This window comes from Alligator mississippiensis, chromosome 1 (assembly GCF_030867095.1).
Source record: "Alligator mississippiensis isolate rAllMis1 chromosome 1, rAllMis1, whole genome shotgun sequence".
Lineage (NCBI taxonomy): Eukaryota > Metazoa > Chordata > Crocodylia > Alligatoridae > Alligator > Alligator mississippiensis.
In genome coordinates this window covers 136,225,733-136,243,509 of record NC_081824.1, presented here as the reverse complement: position 1 = coordinate 136,243,509, position 17,777 = coordinate 136,225,733, and the positions used below count along the sequence as shown (strand labels likewise).

General features: G+C 45.1%; 1 protein-coding gene across 4 annotated transcripts in view; it reads right to left on the bottom strand.

The window, feature by feature from the left end:
* Positions 1-17,777, bottom strand: part of SYNJ2 (synaptojanin 2) — a 110,577-nt gene that overhangs the window by 50,934 nt on the left and 41,866 nt on the right. For 3 of the 4 annotated variants that reach the window (XM_014596818.3, XM_014596819.3, XM_019479800.2), the window contains exons 3-4: positions 16,439-16,709; positions 13,863-14,088 (exon numbers count right to left, since the gene is read on the bottom strand). In XM_014596818.3, the coding sequence (XP_014452304.2) occupies positions 13,863-14,088; positions 16,439-16,709 (497 nt within the window). Of the gene's footprint in view, positions 1-1,905; positions 2,140-13,862; positions 14,089-16,438; positions 16,710-17,777 lie in introns of those variants that run through there. The other variant, XM_019479801.2, reaches the window with a different exon arrangement.

Below are 17,777 nucleotides of genomic sequence, written 5' to 3'. Positions count from 1 at the left end.
GCTCCATAGGAAGGGAAACAAAACATGGCTTGCTTGCTTCCATGCCACCTCCCCAGGTTTAATTTCCTACTACTCACTAGAAATAAAACAGAGGGTGTTTAAGCTACCACCAGCAATCAGACAGAGCCTTTCAGTCACACTGAAGATGCAATAGCTGGACTGGCAGATCCACTCAAACAGGCCTCTCTCTCTCAAGAGATTTAACTAGGGGAAATGTCACTGCTCCTTGTGACAAATGATGGCTAATGCCAGGTGTGGAGTAAACTTATCTGCTACTTCATTAACTATTTTTCTTTGACCACACATTGTGTCTTGCCAGAGTGTCCGATGAAAGCACTGCAAAACCTTCAGCTTCACCACACTCCTTAGGAGATGCAATGAATTGTCCTGTGAATTCTATTTCTTTTCCAGGAGGTTCATAGTAAAATCTCTCTGGTTCTCCATTGCTGCCCTATCCTGCCCTCCCATGTTTTTAATCTGTGCAAACACTAATAGCAAGCAATCTTACAGCAAACCACTGTTGGTGCATTAGAAATACAAAGGGTGCGTTCCCTCCTGTCCCTGGCCCCAAGAGAAATGTTATATTTTAAATATGCTGAGGGTAAAAAGTGTTATCTTCAGACACAGTATGACCACGCAGCAACTGTCTAAAGCCAAGCTCACCAAATTGGCCTATGCTTAGCAATGGAATCCTGGCTCTTTTCCAGCTGTGATATATAATACAAGTCTCCATTATCTCATACATCAAAATGAGCCCTCCATAGCCCAGCAGAGGGATGGTTTAAGGTAGGTCATCCAGGTAACTGCTTTTTTAACTGCACTGTATCATTTAGCATATCAATTGCCTGGTTGGGAATAATCCCAAAATGGAAGGAACAGAAGGGATACAGAACAAAGCTGTATAAGAAAGATCAGCAGGGAGTATGGCATTCTATACCCTGCCCTGCCACTGGCCTGCTGGACAACCTTTGGAAAGTCACTTTACCTTCCCCAATTCTAAAATTGTCTATTCTAGAAAGCGCTAAGTGATCAGCACAGGAAAGTCACTAGATAAGAGCTTGGTATTATTGTTATTATTTTATTTTTTCAGGGTCAAATATTAACTAATTAATCCTCATGACCCTTTTGCAAAGCAGGTCTCCCTTTTTGCTGACTGAGAGGAGGTAAGCGGCTTCACCGAGACCACAGAAAGACTTAGTGCTAGAATTAGAGTTAAGCTGATGACATGAGATCATGATGTAAAATACACCTTGACAAAGGTTTTCAATCAATGCCCTTAATCATCTGCAATGTTTAGTTACCATGGTGACAGGGACTATATAAAACCTAAGATAGTTGCTGCTTCCTTTCTGTTCCTGCCACAGGAGCTGCTTGTTGCTATGTGGTAGAAGCCACTCCTTGCTCCATCTTTCTCTTTTCTCCCAGTGTGTTATAATATCAGGTGAGTCAACTCGAGCCCCCCAATTATACATTAAAATCACAAATCCAGAGCGCCCGAATTGAGTCTGGTGTAAACTTCACTGACCTCTGTGAAGCTAGATTGACTCACACTAGCAGATAACCTGGCTCAGATTCTGAAAGGAAACTTGGAGTCTAATTTTGACTCATTTTAAGATTTTGGAGGAAAAAAGTGATTGAGCAATAAACAAGAGAAGTTAGGGAGTGCCATATACTGAAATGAAATGTCACAGCTCTGCAAGGTCACTAAAAATCAAGACTCCCATGCCGGGTCAGGATTTTAAGAGGGGTATGTTGTAATCTTAACTGGCACTGCAAGGGTGGCTACACCCCCAACCACCACTCCCATCTTTCCCCCCAGCCCCCATCACCTGGGCAGGCTGACTGCCCCAGGGGAGCAGCAGATGGGGACCATTTTGAAGTCCTTCAGTTAGGTAAAAATCTTACCTTCTCCCTTTCATCCCCTCTCCCTTCCTCTCCATGCTCAGCTGCACACATCTCATCCCCTACCCTCCGTGGGGAGGCTCCAGAGCCATTCCTGTTGTGCTCCACCTGGGCTGCACGGGCTCAGCAGTGCACAGGTTCCTCCTCCCTGAGCCTACTCCTTGAGTTGGTAAGGAGTGCTTGTGGGGTGGGGCAAGGAGAAGAAACCTGCCCGCTGCCACTATCTCCAGCTAAGCCTGGCTCCCTGTGGTGCCCAGCTGGAGCACAACAGGAGCAACTTTGGAGCCTCCCCCTGGATAGTTGAGGACAGCAGCAGTGGTGGGTGGGGGAGCAGGGTGGTGGGAGGGGGAGGTGCTGCTGAGCACAGAGGGGAAAGGGTGGGGGGTGGAATTCTTGCTTTGGTGATTTTAAAAAGTCCCCAACTGTGACATCACTTGAAAGAGGGGGCTCTGGATCCACCCCCCCTTGCATGTATAGGGGAGTCACATATATCTAATATTACATGTACAGGCTAGGCAGTCTGAACATATGAACAGCTTTACACTGTTTATAGGAGGCAGAGACTCTGCTTAGAATACTAACGTTAAGATTATGCTATGCCACAGGATGTTTTGTCCTCCATAAATTGCTCCTAAACTACTTTCTCTTGGGCTATTAAGGAGTTCAAGGTCATGCCACACTCTTGAAAAAAAATTTCCCCTAAGGGTGCAGACAGAAGTTACATTGTTCATGTGATCAGGCTCCTGAAAGCATGCTGCAGCCATGCTGTGACACACATGCATGCCTGCAGAGTGCTTTTAACGTGGCCAATTGCATGAAAAATTAACCCTCCTCAAATGAGGTATCAGATGAAGGCATTCTGCTTTAGAGCACCTTAGGGAACTTGTGTTCCCTAGTGTTAATTTTTTCCTTGTTAGGGGCTGGGGCTGTCAGCAGGGAGGGAAGTGGAAGCCAGCAGCAGCAAGCTGCTGCTGGGGGCTTTGCCTGGCCTGAGCTGGGGGGGAGAAGAAAGGTGGGGAGGTGTGGATCAGAGCCCCCTTGCTTAGCAGTCTTGGCCTGGTTGCCCCCAGTACCCCAGCAAGAGGGGCTGAGGGAGGATCCACAAGGCAGAGGAGCTCCAATCCACCCGCCCCCCCTCCAGTTTAGGGTGGCAAAGCCCAGAGGCAGCTCACTGTTGCTTGCTTTCCACTCCCTCCCTGCTGACAGCTCCCCCCTGGGGAGAGGGGCAGCCCCTGCCTGCTGGACAGGAGGTCAGTACAGGCAGGCTCAATCCCCCCCAGCCCCCCAACCCAATAGGTGAAATGTCTGCTGGGTTGGGGTGGGAGGGAGGAGCTCTAACTTGGGACCCTTTATGTAAAGTGCCATGAGTTAGAGCAAGGGCTTGAATGCCTATCTGTGCCCTAAGTGTTGCAACAATGTCTCTGACTTCCCTGAAAACTGGCAAAAATTATTTACCTGTAAACCCACCATGACCCCACCCAAGTCGTTTTACAAGTTTTCTGGGAAGCAAAAACTCTTAAGTAGGGGCTTGCAGTCTTCATTCCTAGACAAATGTTTTACTTAACCTCAATAAAGCACATAGTGCTTGACTTCCATCCAATTTACCAAGCAGCTCAGGCCTATGATCAGTCTTTATCGTTATTTGCCCCCCTACAATCTGTGTATCATCTACAGACTTATAATCTTATGTTTTCTTCCTGGCCATTGAAAAAGCAAAGAAATAAGGCCAAGATTATAGTGGAATCTTGCAGGGATTGAAAAGAACCCATTTAATGACACTTTACCACTTCAAAGTACATTTTAAAACTAGGCATTTTTAAACAGCTTAATATGATCTGTGTTGGATTTGTAACATTCCAGTTTCTTAATCAAAATACTATGTGATATCAAATCAAATATCTTATACAAGTCTCAGCATATTGTATTCAGTCTATTACTTTTTAAATCAATCAAACTTGTAGTTTAATTTTTTTAAAAAAGGGATTAAGCTAGTTTGACGAGATGAATTTTCCACAGATCCATACTGACTGGCATCATTCTCCTCTTTATTCTTTGCTAAAAGTCTTATATCAAATGATCTGCTATTTTTCCTGGGATTGATGCAAGCTTTATATGTCTCTAATCACCCACCCTTTTCCCAGTAGGTGGGTGATTTTTACCTGTTTTAATTTTAGGCATGACATTTACCTTTGTACAATCTCAGGCAATTCCTGCCTTCCAGGACTTATTTAAAATTAATGCAAACAGTCTAGATCAATAGTTTTCAAACTTTTTTCATTTGTGGGCCCCTAAAACATTTTGAATGGAGCTGCAGACCCCTTTGGAAATTTCAAATGGAGGTACAGATCCCTCTGAATTGTAAATGTGGGTATTCACATACTTTTGATTGATAATAAGTCATCTTTTGAGAACCCTCCAGGGGTCCACAGACCACAGGTGGAAAACCGCTGGTCTAGATTAGTGGTGTTCAACCATTTTCCCCAGGATGCTGGATGGGCAGTGTCCAGTTGATCTGTGGGCTAGATCTGACCAATGGTCCCAATCTGGTGCCTGGAGCAGACTTAATGAGCACCATCCCGGCCCCTTAGGGGAAGTGGGTTTGACCTGGCCCTGCAGGATGAGGAAAGGGGCATGGTTTTTCCCTTTGAGGGGAAGAGGGTGTGGCCTGGCCCTAACCCAGCCTTGTGGAGGGAAAGTGGGCATGGCATGGCCCCAAGTGGGGAAGGGGAGTAATGGGTCTAGCTCCACTCTAGCCTAGCCCTGCATAGGGGGCAAAGGGGTGTGGTCCGACCCTGCAGGAAAAGGTAAAGGATAAGGATGTGGCTCCACCCCACAGGTAGGAGGGAGTGCGGGCTGGCCTCAATACAGCTGTGGGGTGAGAAGACGTGGCCCAGCTACATGGGGCTTGGGGTTTGGGAATTTGACAGGGGGGACGGTGGCTGTATTAATGGCCACCCCTCCCCTGCCACCAAAATTTCCTGACCTCCAGGGAATCCCGTGGGCCAGATGTGATGGCTCTACTGGTCAGATATGGCCCATGGGCCAAAGTTTGAGCACCCCAGGTCTAGACCATTCTTGGCTAACTCTCAGGCGCAAATCATTAAGATGTACTGACTTAAAAATAATTTTGGCAGCTGCTATTTAACATCCACCTGAGTTCCTACTGGAAGTGAGAATATTTCATCACAATCAGTGTATGAATTTACCTTTCACCTTTCCATCTAGTAATGAACCAATGCATTATTAAGGTTCATCAGTTCTACTCCTCCCACACGTCACACTACAGCCGTGGTGGTTCTACAGAGGCACATTCGGTCCCCTTCCCCCCCCCCGCCCTCCTGCCAACTGCCCTCTGGCACTGAGCAGCACAAGGTGTGGGTGATCACGCCAGTATGGAGAGCGTGCGTCTGGCTCCGCCACTGCAGCTGGTGATGCAGAGAAACCAGAAGAGCAGCTGGACTAGATGATCTCCTGAGATCACTTCTCACCCTTACTTTCTATGATCGTGTTCCTAATATACCATATCTATTTGCATACCACATGCAGCTTTCCCCCCAAAATTAGTCCTCCAAACTCAGAGGGAGCATGTCTTAGGTAGGGAGGATGATTTTTGCACTAAAATAGAAGCATGGAGATGATGCCAAGACCTGTGCTTCTCTCTGGCTAGCATTTAGCAGGGGCAGAGTCCAGTTTTAACTCTGTTTAAAACTAACTTTCCTCTCAAGACCAGCGAGTCATTCCATGCAATCAACTTTCAGCTATGACTGTGGAAAAACCATTTTTCTTCATTCCGCCTTCCCAAAACAATGTGCTGGTCTTGGTGGAGGGAAGAGGAGGCATGTGGTATGTGAGAAAATACAGTACTAGGAAAACTGTTTTATTGTCCTTAACTCTCCTGGCTACTGACTTTCCATTCTGTAGTTTCCCATCCCAATTTCCTACAAGTAATAGCTACTAATCTATACTCTATTAACATTTCTTCTTCCCATTTGCCAGACATTTCAGTTTTATAACTGTTTTTGCTTCCTTCCTAAACCAGACTGGTTATTTAACCAGCATAGCTTACCCTCTCAAGTGCAGGTTATGGATTTGTAGGTATTTAGTAGGATATTTTTAAACAGTTCTCAATCATCATTCACATTTTTCTGTTCAAATTCTCTCCCCCACATAACTTTGCTCATAAGTGTTTTCAGTTTGTGAAATTGGCTTGTTCATAGCATCCAATATAAATATATTACCAGTTTGAATTTTAACCTATTTGTACATAATTTACATAATCAACTAAGAATCACTTGCATCTAAGCAACTACTTATTTTTAGTTCTGTGATCAATTCCTTTGCATCTGGCAAAGTTAGGTCTAACACAGAATTCCCCCATGTTAGATGCAACACTGAGTTAAGAAATTGTCATTTATATTTTTTTTTAGGAATTCAGAGGTTGACAACATAAGCTTTCCAGCATGTCATCTAGACTGAAGTCCCCCAAGATGATGCAATTTATTTCCAACACAAGGAATAGGTGCTTATGGAACTGGTTGTCCTGGCCTCTAGTAAGATTATGTGGTCTACAACAAACCAATTAGTACCCTATGTCTGGACACTGACATGGTAACTTTCAAGATAATTTTCTTCCAATATCTCAGTGACTTGAAAACACAGTAATGGGGCACTGGGGCAGATCCCCAGTCCCCATTCTGCAATCTACCCAGGCAACCACATTGACCTGGGAATCCACAGGGCTCACTCCTTAAAGGACATCTAACCTGAAGCCAGGCTCAATCAGGAATGAGAATCCTCCCCCATCTGAGCTGGCTTCCCCTTTTATACCACTCTTCCAAGCCTGACATTAGCTGCAAGCATACCAGGGTGGGGCAAACACAACCCAGCAACTCTTTAACCCCTTCCTCATCAGAGACTAGCTAGTCCAGGCCATCACAAACATGTAATGCTTCCCCTCTTTTATACCATGTATATTGTGTGTGTGTACGGTGGGGTGGGGTATGTGTGTGTGTGTGTATGGTGGGGCATGGGGGCTGTATATGCAGGGGTTGTGAAGGGGTGTGGTTGTGTGTGGGGGGCATAGGGTATGTTGGGGGGGTTGTAGGGGCAGGGTATGGGCGTGTGGGGCCCCTCCTCCCCACACTCCTCCCATGGTGTTCAGTCCCCGCAGGGGCAGCAGCAGCAGGCAGGTGCTCATGCCCACCAAAGGTGTTCGTGCCCACCAGCGTGTAGCTCCGGTCAGCACTGCACACTGCGGGAAGAAGCACAGCCTCTATTCCCAGCATGCGCAGCCCCCACAATTTCGCGCCAGAGGGAAGCTGCATGTGCTGGAGCCGGCTGCCTGCGCTGCTGCCTGCCATGCAGGTCCCCAGACTCCATGGGAAAGCAGGGGCCAGGACTCCCCTCCACTTCTGGTGGAGTCCCAGGACCTGCGCAGAAGGGAGTGGAGTAGGCAGCCAGCTCCAGCACGTGCAGCTTCCCTCCAGTGGCACGCGAGTGCAGAGGATGCATGTGCACAGTGGGAACCACTGGTAATAGAGGCAGGCTGCGTAGGCTGCGCTCCCTGGCACAATGTGCAGTGCTGGCCAAAGCTATGCGCCACCAGGCACCAGCACTTACACCAGGCATGAGCTCCCCGAGCACCCACTTGCTGCTGCTGCTGCTGCTGCCGCCACCGCCTGCAGGGACTGTGTGCCGGGGAAGGAGTGTGTGTGTGGGGAGGTCCCCACAACCCTGTTGTGAAGTAGGAATTTTTTTTGAGTCAAGGTCCAACACTATTTTTTCCCTTCTGCTGAAAAAAAGGGAAGATTAATCCAGAAAGGCCCAACTCCCTTTGATATCCTGTAAGGTTTTAACTTTAAACAGATCAGTCAGAAGTTATAATGAGAAAACTATCAAAACCTTTGATTTATTTTATTGGTAACCATTCTCATTTAAAAACAGCCAAAAAATCATATTCCAAAGGTTTAATACTGAAAATAAAGAAAAAAGAATGCTAATGTTCCTTGGGAGGAGTTCAAATGTAAACACTGAGGAGCATATAAACTAAATAAGGAAAGCATGCTTGCTTCTCATTGCTATCTGGAAAAAAGAATTAAAGGAATGTGGGGGAGTTCCAGCTACAAGGCAGGGGGAGAAAGGCTGGACAAAGTTAACTTTTGTTCTCTTTAGAGATCCCCCAAACAATGTTTTACTTTTTTCCCTCAATATATGAAATACTGTGAACAAAGCAAAAATGTATGAATTAGGCTCCCTCTGGGGAACAAAGCATAATATAAAACCTTTGCCAAAGATGATGGGTAGCGCTGTGAGTAGGAAGGAGTGCCCCTCCCTTTGCAACATGCTGGAATAATATTCCATGTACACATGTCCAGAGAGTTTTTTCAGGAAGGGTCACCTTCTCTCTTTGCTTCTGACGCTTAAACCTTTCCTACTGTTTTTTATCTTTCTTGTAAAAAGCGAACTCAATGATCGCACAACTAAAAGACTGACCGGCGGCTTGGTTTTGAAAAGCAAAACTCAAGCAAGATACTTAGCTTTCCTCCCTCCTGCTCCTTCTGCACAGTGAGTCACAGCAGTTAAGTGAGCCCACAAAAAATGACTCATTGCAGAGCTGAAATGCCACAAGGCTAACTCAGTGGGAGACAAAAGAATACCATCTATGCATGAAACAGCTGCCTGGAGATAAAACTAATTGTTTCTTCCTCTTCTTAAAACAGAAAAATGTTAGAACTAATTCACTGTAAAGGGGAGAAAAGTCCTGCCTTTTTGGAATCCTAGGGTGCTATTTATTCAGGAAAGCACAGAGCCAGCATGCCATTATACTGTACAAACTGTTGCAAATGGAAACAAAATGTTATTCAGCCAAGATATTACCTCACAGCCGATTAGTCAGTAGCCTACTATGAAAGCAGGAGAGTTTACTCTAGGGCTTTTGCTTCCTAAGTATAAGTGGATGCCAGCTTCAAATCAGACAAGGTTCTTTGGGTAAATCTGATCTCTTTTATTAGACCAACTCAAATAGTTGGAAAATTTCTCTTTTGCAAGTTTCGGGTACAAATACCCTGCGTTGGGCTGAGGAAGCACCTGCAGTTGCTTCAAATCAGGCATCCTGTTAGCCCAATTTAATTTTCTTAGGACAGTCAATCTGGCAAAAATTATGTACATTATCATTCATGATAAGAGCTTTTTTCTTTTTTTTAAAAACAAATGCTACAATAGTTATCAGCTTATTCAAATCTTAAAAACTTATTGACACTTCAACCCTGTACTCATTTCCAAAAGCTTTCGGGGCTTTTGCTTTTCTAGTTTTCAGTTCCTTTTCTCCTCCAGCTCCTAGATGACTAGTGGCTGAACTGGAATGGAAGCATGACAGATCCTTTGAACAACATGCAGCTCCAGACACATCCCATCCATTTCAACCATCAGTCACCTATCAGCATTTTGCTGTTCCATCAGGAACTTAAATTTATTTATTTATTTTTGCCATGAGATAAATCAGCATTATATGTGTGTGAGAATCATTTCCAGGACAGTATGCTGGAAGAGCATAACCAAATAAGCTAAGTCATCTCTGACAGAAATGGCTGGAATACCAAGAAATAGTGGGAGTTGGACTAGATGACCGCCCAAGGTCCTTTCCAACTTTAATTTTCTATGATTCATAGCAGACTGGCAACTGTGCTGCTGGGAAGCAGTATCACAAATTTGAAAGTTGACAACCCATCTCAGTATCTCCTTTTTCTTTATAATGGCAAGGCCCTTCCAGTCCTACCCTACAAAGACAGAAGTTCACTCCCCTCCCAGTAATTTTGGTCATTCATTCATTACATTTGTACAAGTGACATGAAGCAATGGTATCAGTGGCATTAGAAGAGTTGCAGAGCACAAGTAATCTGATACAGCTTCTAGAGTTTCATCATCCTCCACTTGGATTCCACACTTTCTCCTTGGGCCCCACAGAAGGAAACTGAGTTGCTCGAAGTCACCCAAAGTGTCAGTGGCAAGACAAGGAATGGAACCTGTGTTTGCCAGGCTCCCAGCAAATTCTTTTACCACTGAGTCACCCTTTCTCCTGATAACTCTAGTGAGATTGGAGAAAGTGCTGCACTTAATGTGGTGCAGTCTCGTAGGAAGGGGTGACCAACCTGTGGCACACTTACACAAGTGGCACGTGCAACCACTATGTTTCCACGCAACAGATCAAGGAACAACGGTAAACAATGAAAATAAGGCAAGGAGGAGATAGCAGAGCAACAGATTGGGTAGGGAAGATAGAAGAGCAATGGATCTGGCAAGAGAAAGGGATCAGAGTGGCATTTGCGGAAGGGTTAGGGCTTACTTTGTGACACTCTGGCCAAAAAAGTTATCCACCACTAGGCACGTCTACATGAGACGCTTTACTACATGGTAGAGATAATTACTGTGCAGTAATTGGATCTAATTGCAAGTAAATTTGCTACCTGCAAATACAAGTAGCAAATTTACTTGTGATTAGTAACTGCGCAGTCGTGCACATGTAGACGCCTGACCAGCAGTAAATGTGCTCCCGGTCAGCCGGGCAGCAGGGGGTGGGAGATTGCTCCCTGCCCCCAGGCACTGCCTGCTGTTGGGGTAGGCTCTGCCACCCAAGCCTGGGTGAGAACAATGTCCCCCAGCCCCAGCAGCAGAGAGCTACCAGCCCCAGCTATGCAATCCATGTCTCCCAGTGCCAGCTCCATGGTCATGGACCCAGATTGGGAGATCTGTAATCATAGGACCAAGACTGGAAGGTCCTTATCTCCCAGTGCCAGCTCCACAGTTGCAGGGCCGGTACTGGGCAGTCCTCATCTCCCAGCCTGAGCCCTGTGGTCATGGGACCTGAGCTAAGATCCTTATCTCCCAGTGCCAGCTCCACAGTCATGGGGCTGGTGCTGGGAGAACCTTATCTCCCAGTCCAGGTCCTGCGGTCATGGGACCAGGGCATCTTTATCTCCCAGCCCGAGCCTTGTGGTCATGGAACCTGGGCTGGGACACCTTTATCTCCCAGCCTGAGTCCTGAAGTTGCAGGACCTGAGTTGCGAGATCCTTATCTCCCAGCACCAGCTCCATGGTTGCAGGGCCAGTGCTGGGAGATCCTTGTCTCCCAGCACCAGCTCTGTGGTCGTGGGCCTGGCTCTGGGAGATATTTATCTCCCAGCGTCAGCCCTGTGACTGCAGGGATTGAGCTGGGATATAAGGAGCTCTTAGCCCTGGTCCTATGATCATGGAGTGTGAGCTGGGAGCTCCCTACTGCTAGGGTAGGGGGACATTGTCTCCGCCTGGGCTCTGGTGGCAGAGCCCGCCATGGCAGCAGGCAGCTCCTAGGGGCAGGGAGAAATGTCCTTGCCCCCGCCAGGGGACAGCTGTCTCCTGACCCCTAGGCTAGCACCCAGTGAGAGCCTAGAGCTCCTGTTGGCTGCTGCAGGGCTGCAGGGATGGGAGCAGTCTGCTAGGAGCAGCAATTCTACTCCCATGTCCCTGCATGTGTAGACATGTGCCTGGAAGAATTTACTCTTGAGTAGTTTACTCAAGAGTAAACTGCTTCCAGATTGTAGAGACACCCACTGTTTAGGACGTATGGCTTTAGAAGGCACACATTTCAGCCATCTCTCCCCACTTTTGCTTTCCTCACAAATCTGCAGCCAAACACAATTATTTTCCAATACACTAGAGCCTAGGTTCACATGGGGAACTTAGGTCTTTCAAATCTCAAATTTTAGGTGTCTTGCCCCATAGGGAAAGCAGGGAGAGCCTGTCCTCAGAAACCCTATAGACCAGGGGTTAGGAAACTTGCTGGAGAGGTGGGAGACTGGTCCGCCATATCCCAGCTGAATGTTGTAACCAGTAGGCTACTGCATATAAAAAGGGCTTTCCCTTTTTACTATTTTATGCTTTGAGCATAATGACTTGCCTACACCCTGTAAGGGACCAGTTGTTTTTTTAATCCTCTGGGTCTTAAGACTGAGCTAGGCCCTGAACATCTTGGCAGTGTCAAGACTAAGGTGGTTCTGTGAAAGCCCTCAGCAGAAAATAGGGAGCTCAAACAATGGAAACATTGACATTTACAGGGTCTAGGATCAGCTAAGAAGGGATTCTGTACATGCCTGTGGTACCTAAATGATGGACTAAGGGGGCATGCCTACACTTGCACTTTAATGCACATTAGCCTATTAGTGTCACAAAAAACAGTGCTCTTTCACTAATGCACATTAAAATAGGCGAAACACATAGTTCTAGTACTTCACAATGGAGATACTAGAAGTAACACACATTACCTAAAGTTCATTAATGAACATGTAGACATGCACAGAGAGAAGTTAGGTGTCCTATTGTGCATCTAGCTTTTGGCATCTAACTTGCACTGTCCAAAAAAAACCCAAACAAATTCTGAATTGGGTGCTCAGTGTTGCATGTTTGCCCCTAAAAATGTTGAAATCTGCTGACCCAGGCTAGGGGTGGCAGTTCTGTCACACACTGAAAGCTACTGCTTATTAGGGGTGTGCGAAGCGGGCCCTATTTGATTTGATCCGAATCAGGGACAGTGATTCGATTCGTTGATTTGGATCACTGTCCCTAATTTGATTCAGCTGAATCCGAAGCTGAAGATTCAGTGCTGATTGGGAGAATCAGTGATTGAGACAGACACAGCTTTAAAAGTTTTTTCTACGTACCTCGAGATACCAGTGCGCAGGGCCCCCCCATGTCCCCCTGACTCACCGATCTGCCGCGGGGGGACCCTGAGTGCCCTCCCCCCAGACCCAGGAGGCACCAGTCGCCAAGCTGGGGAGGCGTGGGGGCCCCGCAGCGCACTCCCCGGTGGACCTGGAAGTCAACCGGAAGTGCTTCTGGTCCACTTCCGGGTCTGCTGCTGAGCGCACTGGGGAGCCCCCTGCGCTTCTGTGGGACGCTCCATGAGCCTCAGCATCGCAGCACTCACGAGCTGCCTCCTACCTAGAGGTATGTAGAAAAAAACATTTAAAGCTGCGTCTATATCCGAATCTCCGAATCGATTTGGAGGGTTCCAATTTGATGCAGAAAGATTAAAGGATCCTCTGATTTGATTTGGATTTGGAGATTCGGCCTCTGAATCGGGCCAAATCTCCGCTAGAATCAGATCAGGGACTGAAGCTTCACACAGCCCTACTGCCTATTCAATTATCTGTGTTCTTCCTTACAGATGCACTTACTTTAGAACCCTAATGTTGCTGCTTTCTTGGCTTCCTGCTCAGAAAGAACACCTGAGTAAAAAGTGTTTATTTCATCTGCCATTGGAGATATCAGGTTGTTGAGCTCCAGTGCTTTTTTTTAACCAGCAAAGGTGATAATATAAACAGAATTAAACTAGCAATTTTTTTTTTTTCTGAAATCATTTATTTAATTTGGGGAACTGATAAGATACAGGTTACAGCACATTACTGATGGTGAAAACTGTGTGAATGCTAGGAAAGCTTGTTGACAAACCCACTTTTGTATCATCTTCTATAGGCTAGAAAAGGTGTGTTTTTTAGAAGTACTTTCAAATGAGACTGAAATTTACTCTCAAATATTTTTTTCTTTTTGTAACACACTGACCTCTTGGTTGATCAGTTTCAATAAATATTGAGAACCTGGTGGTTTGTGTGTTGAGTTCATGAGTCAAGTGTGCTCTAGACACAGGAATTTCTGAACCCATTTAAAAATATACATTTATATTCTGATGTCACATTAGAGCCAAGAATTTCACACTGGGGAATAAATCAAAGTGCATGTGCCAAGAAGCTAGAAGCCCAGAAAGAGAACAGACTGTGAAGAAATGTTCCATGGGAAAGAATGAAGAGACACTTTATGCATAAAACTGTCTATACTTGCTGACCTTCTCAAGTTCTTGGTGTACAAGGTGCTCCACTTATGCACAAACATACTGAATTATTTAAGGCCGTGGGATCCATTCAGGCATTTACCTGCTCTGTCTCAACAAAGTTAGACACGTGTCCATCATCATTGACCCCTCGTATGTGAAACCTGGCACCCGCTCGCTCACAGCTGATCCGGGAAATGAGGCAGGCTTTGGCCTTCTTGTGAGAGGCATAAACAGTACGGATGTCCACAACACCACAGATCACTTTCAGTAGCCAGTCTGAGCAGTTCACCTGGTAGTGTTTAAAGGGCACATGTAGTAGCTGGTTCCTGTAAAATTCAACAGTGTGTAGATGCATTACTCAATAAGCATGCAAGACAGATGTCTTTTACTAATAAAAGCATGTGATGTGATGTGATGACATTATTTATTTATTTATTTCACCTCAACTTAACCAGAAAAATAACTAACAATTTACGTGATGGCCAGAATTTGTAGAAGCTGGCTGGTTTTAATAGTGTGACCATCTCCATACTGTTGCTCGTGTGCCTGGAAGACTGGGACCCTCCTCATCCACCTCCAAATCCAAATTCCCTTTTTCCTATTTTTCTGATCTTGAGAAACATGTCGATCTTTAACAGACTCTTTCCTGAAGTACACTGCAAACTAACACTTTCAAGCAGGGCTGCTTACAGACTGGCCTATTCAAGAACTCCAACCAAACCTACTGGAATTTTGGAGGACATTTCCCAAGCACTGGACCAGAAACATGACAAAGTTCTGTCCGAACAAAGGGAATCTGACTTATTTTAAAATCCACAATTTGGACAACACATCTGACCTGGTTTATAAAGGTGCTATTTTCTTTTTATGGCTCGTTTTGTTTTAGTCAACTTCACCTAAATAAGACCTAGTCGGAGACTGTAGCTCTGAGGCACACCTCGCCTCCCCATCAGTGTCACTGGCAGTTCCCTAAAACCCCAGTAGGATGACTATACCGATGGAATCCCACCACCAATTTGCTCTTCAGAGAGTACAGCATTTCTCTGAAAAACTAAAGGCTTGTTTACCTATTGTTAATAAAAATATAGCTAAATACAACTACAAAAGCACTGCATTTCTCTACTACCTCTACCCAAAAGGGGCATCCTCCCAGCAAGGCAAACTTTATTAGGCATTCTTTGTTGCAGTACACATTATAGCCAGTGTCTAAAATGAAGGCTGCCTGACACTTTCAAATAACTTCCCCACCCTCTCCTTTTTATTGCTTTTAATTTTTCCTAACTTTAACCAGTGGAGCTGAAATGATCAATGCCAGTTGTCTGACTCAGACTGAATATTTTGGGAAATTTTCATTATACAGGAAGGATGTTTCATCCATTCACCTTAGCAAAAAAAAAAAAAGGCTTCTACATCAATGGACTAACAAGCAGCAGTAAACTGATCCAGAGAGCAAGTGAATCATTGAGTTTTAAATACAGTTTTCCTCTCAGAAAACAGCCTTTAAACAACCATTCATATCATACTGCTTCTATATTAAAAATAGGCCTCCATCTTAGCTCTTGTATCCTGCTGGATCAGAATTCATTTACTCTAAGTGTCACATGCACTTTTTCCTAAGAGGAAAGCATACATTAATGCAGGTGAAACTGGGTTTTATATTCCCATCTTCTGACTTAAACACCAGAACTTATCAGGTGAAATCACATCCCAGCTAGAGAGATTACTTACCAAATTGAATTGCTCTCCCTTATTACTCATCTATTATGACCCTGCCTGGCTATTAATATTTACCTACTGTGGGACACAAGAAGTCTCTAACACTGTACCAGCACATGCAGATGTATGTGTGCCAAAGTATTATTTTCCACAAGTGTTATATAACTTTTATTTCCAGTACATTTTTGTTTCCTGTGTAACTGTCTATTCGTTAAAAAAGAATGGAGATTGTAGTATCTATCATAAGTGGTAAGAGCAAACAAAGTAAACTCCTTTTTCTTTAAAGTGGGCCCGTGCAGGAAGGACGTATCTTTTCCATTCATCCCAGCTTGGAAGTTTTGCATTTGTTTTACAAATGCCAAGTACAGTATAATAAAACAAGTGCAGGGCTACATATTACAAGAGTTAGCATATACACAAAGATTTGCTTATCATGAGCTGTAAATATATTGATTACCATAGACGCATTCAGCGTAAACAGCTAGGGCACATTATGCAATATTAAAGAATTTAAACTTTCAAGCACTAGGATATATAATAGAATGCAGCTAAGGCTTTGTGAGAGTAGACAAATATAAAATTCTACCATGTTCAGTGTGGTTTAAAAATAAATAATGAAAACTAACCAGAGCAAACCACTGATTACATGCAAAAAAATGTATATTTGTACCGTGGACAGTAAATATAGCAAATATTTTTTTCTTCCTAGAAAACCAGAAACTCCAATTACTAAGACTGCTTTTTTCAGGCAGATTATGTTAATTACATTACACAGATGTTTTCTGTTTGTTCCTGATTTAACACAAATCTGCCATGGCACATGCCCTAGAAAATAAAATGTTAGTTAAGCAAAAAGTGACTGTGCTAAAATCCATAGTTATAGTCATCTCCAATGAGTTTGAGATGATTGAGGTAGAGGTGAAGTTAGCTAAAAACTTTGATATAATGTGCAGTACTAACCAGAAGAAGGAGTTACCAGATTCATAGCTGTTATCACCCTGCTTCTGGGCCCGGACAGTCAGGTCAAAGTCTGAGCCTGCATTTGGCAAGGAGAAATAAAACATCCCAGAGTTCAAGATTTTTTTAAGGGCAGTAACACGATCCTCTTCCTTGGTTTCTTCCTGGAGAGGACAGAAATCTGTTCCAGTGATTTTGTATACTTCGGCATCCAGGATTTTTCCCACTGACGTACATCCTGTTACCAGGACCAGGAAACGAAGCCGAGCACTACCTGGAAGGTAATAGTTATAGAGAGTTATGCAGGCATACAGCCCATTCCAAACCAGCCAAGGGATCTGGCATATCTGTGCTATCTCTTCCAGTAGAGGACCAACACCCCCTGCTTCAGGAGAGAACAAGTGAAACCCATACAGCATATGGCAACCATGAAATGTTCTATGGCAGTGGTATCCAACCTTTTCACTCTACAGGCCAGATTGACAGCACCAAGTCCAGCTGTGGGCCAGATCTGGCTGGTGGGTTCAATCTGGCATGTAGGGCCACCATGGCAGGGCCCCATCTGGCCATGAGATGGGTACACAGCCCAACCCCAATCCATCCACTGTGGTGAAAGCAAGGTGCAGGTTGTCCCTATCTGGACACTTGTGGGACGATTCAGTTATGCAGGTTGGGGGAACAGGGCAGTGCAGTCCCCATCTGGACACACAACAGGGAGGGGCAGGGTGGGGCAGGGAAGAGTAAACCCAATCTGGATGCCTGGGTTGGGGCCAGTGGGGCAGAGTGGCCCTGATTCAGACATGTCTGAGGACCAGGGAGCAGCCTAGTAGATGGATTGGGGTTGGGCTGTGCACCCTCCCCATGGCTGGATGCATATGCTATTTTGGAAAGAAAAGGCTGAGTGCAATCTACCTGTTCTGAAGATGCTGTTCTGAAGTCAGACCAGGTCAGCAGGATGACACAGCTCTACCCATTCTGTGATTTCCAGAAACACTAATCAACACTGCAAGATTTTGTAATCATTAATATAACTGCATTTCTTACCACAGTCTGATGCCACTTTTTAATGGTGACCATCCAATGCTGAAATGCCCTCCATATGCCTCATGCCCTTTGTCAGCTGCCTCTTTCCAAAATAGCAGATGCATGTAATAACATCAGCATCTGGCCTAGGTCACTGCTTAGATTGGGATCTGGGCCTTGTTGCTGGTTAGAAGGAAGGCTGAGGCCTGAAACCTGGATGTTGCCCAGTCCTAAGTGATTTCCTTGTATGAGCACTCCAGTTCACAGCTGTACCAAGAGCCATGAGACATGCTCAGAAGTTTAAGCACCACGCACCAGC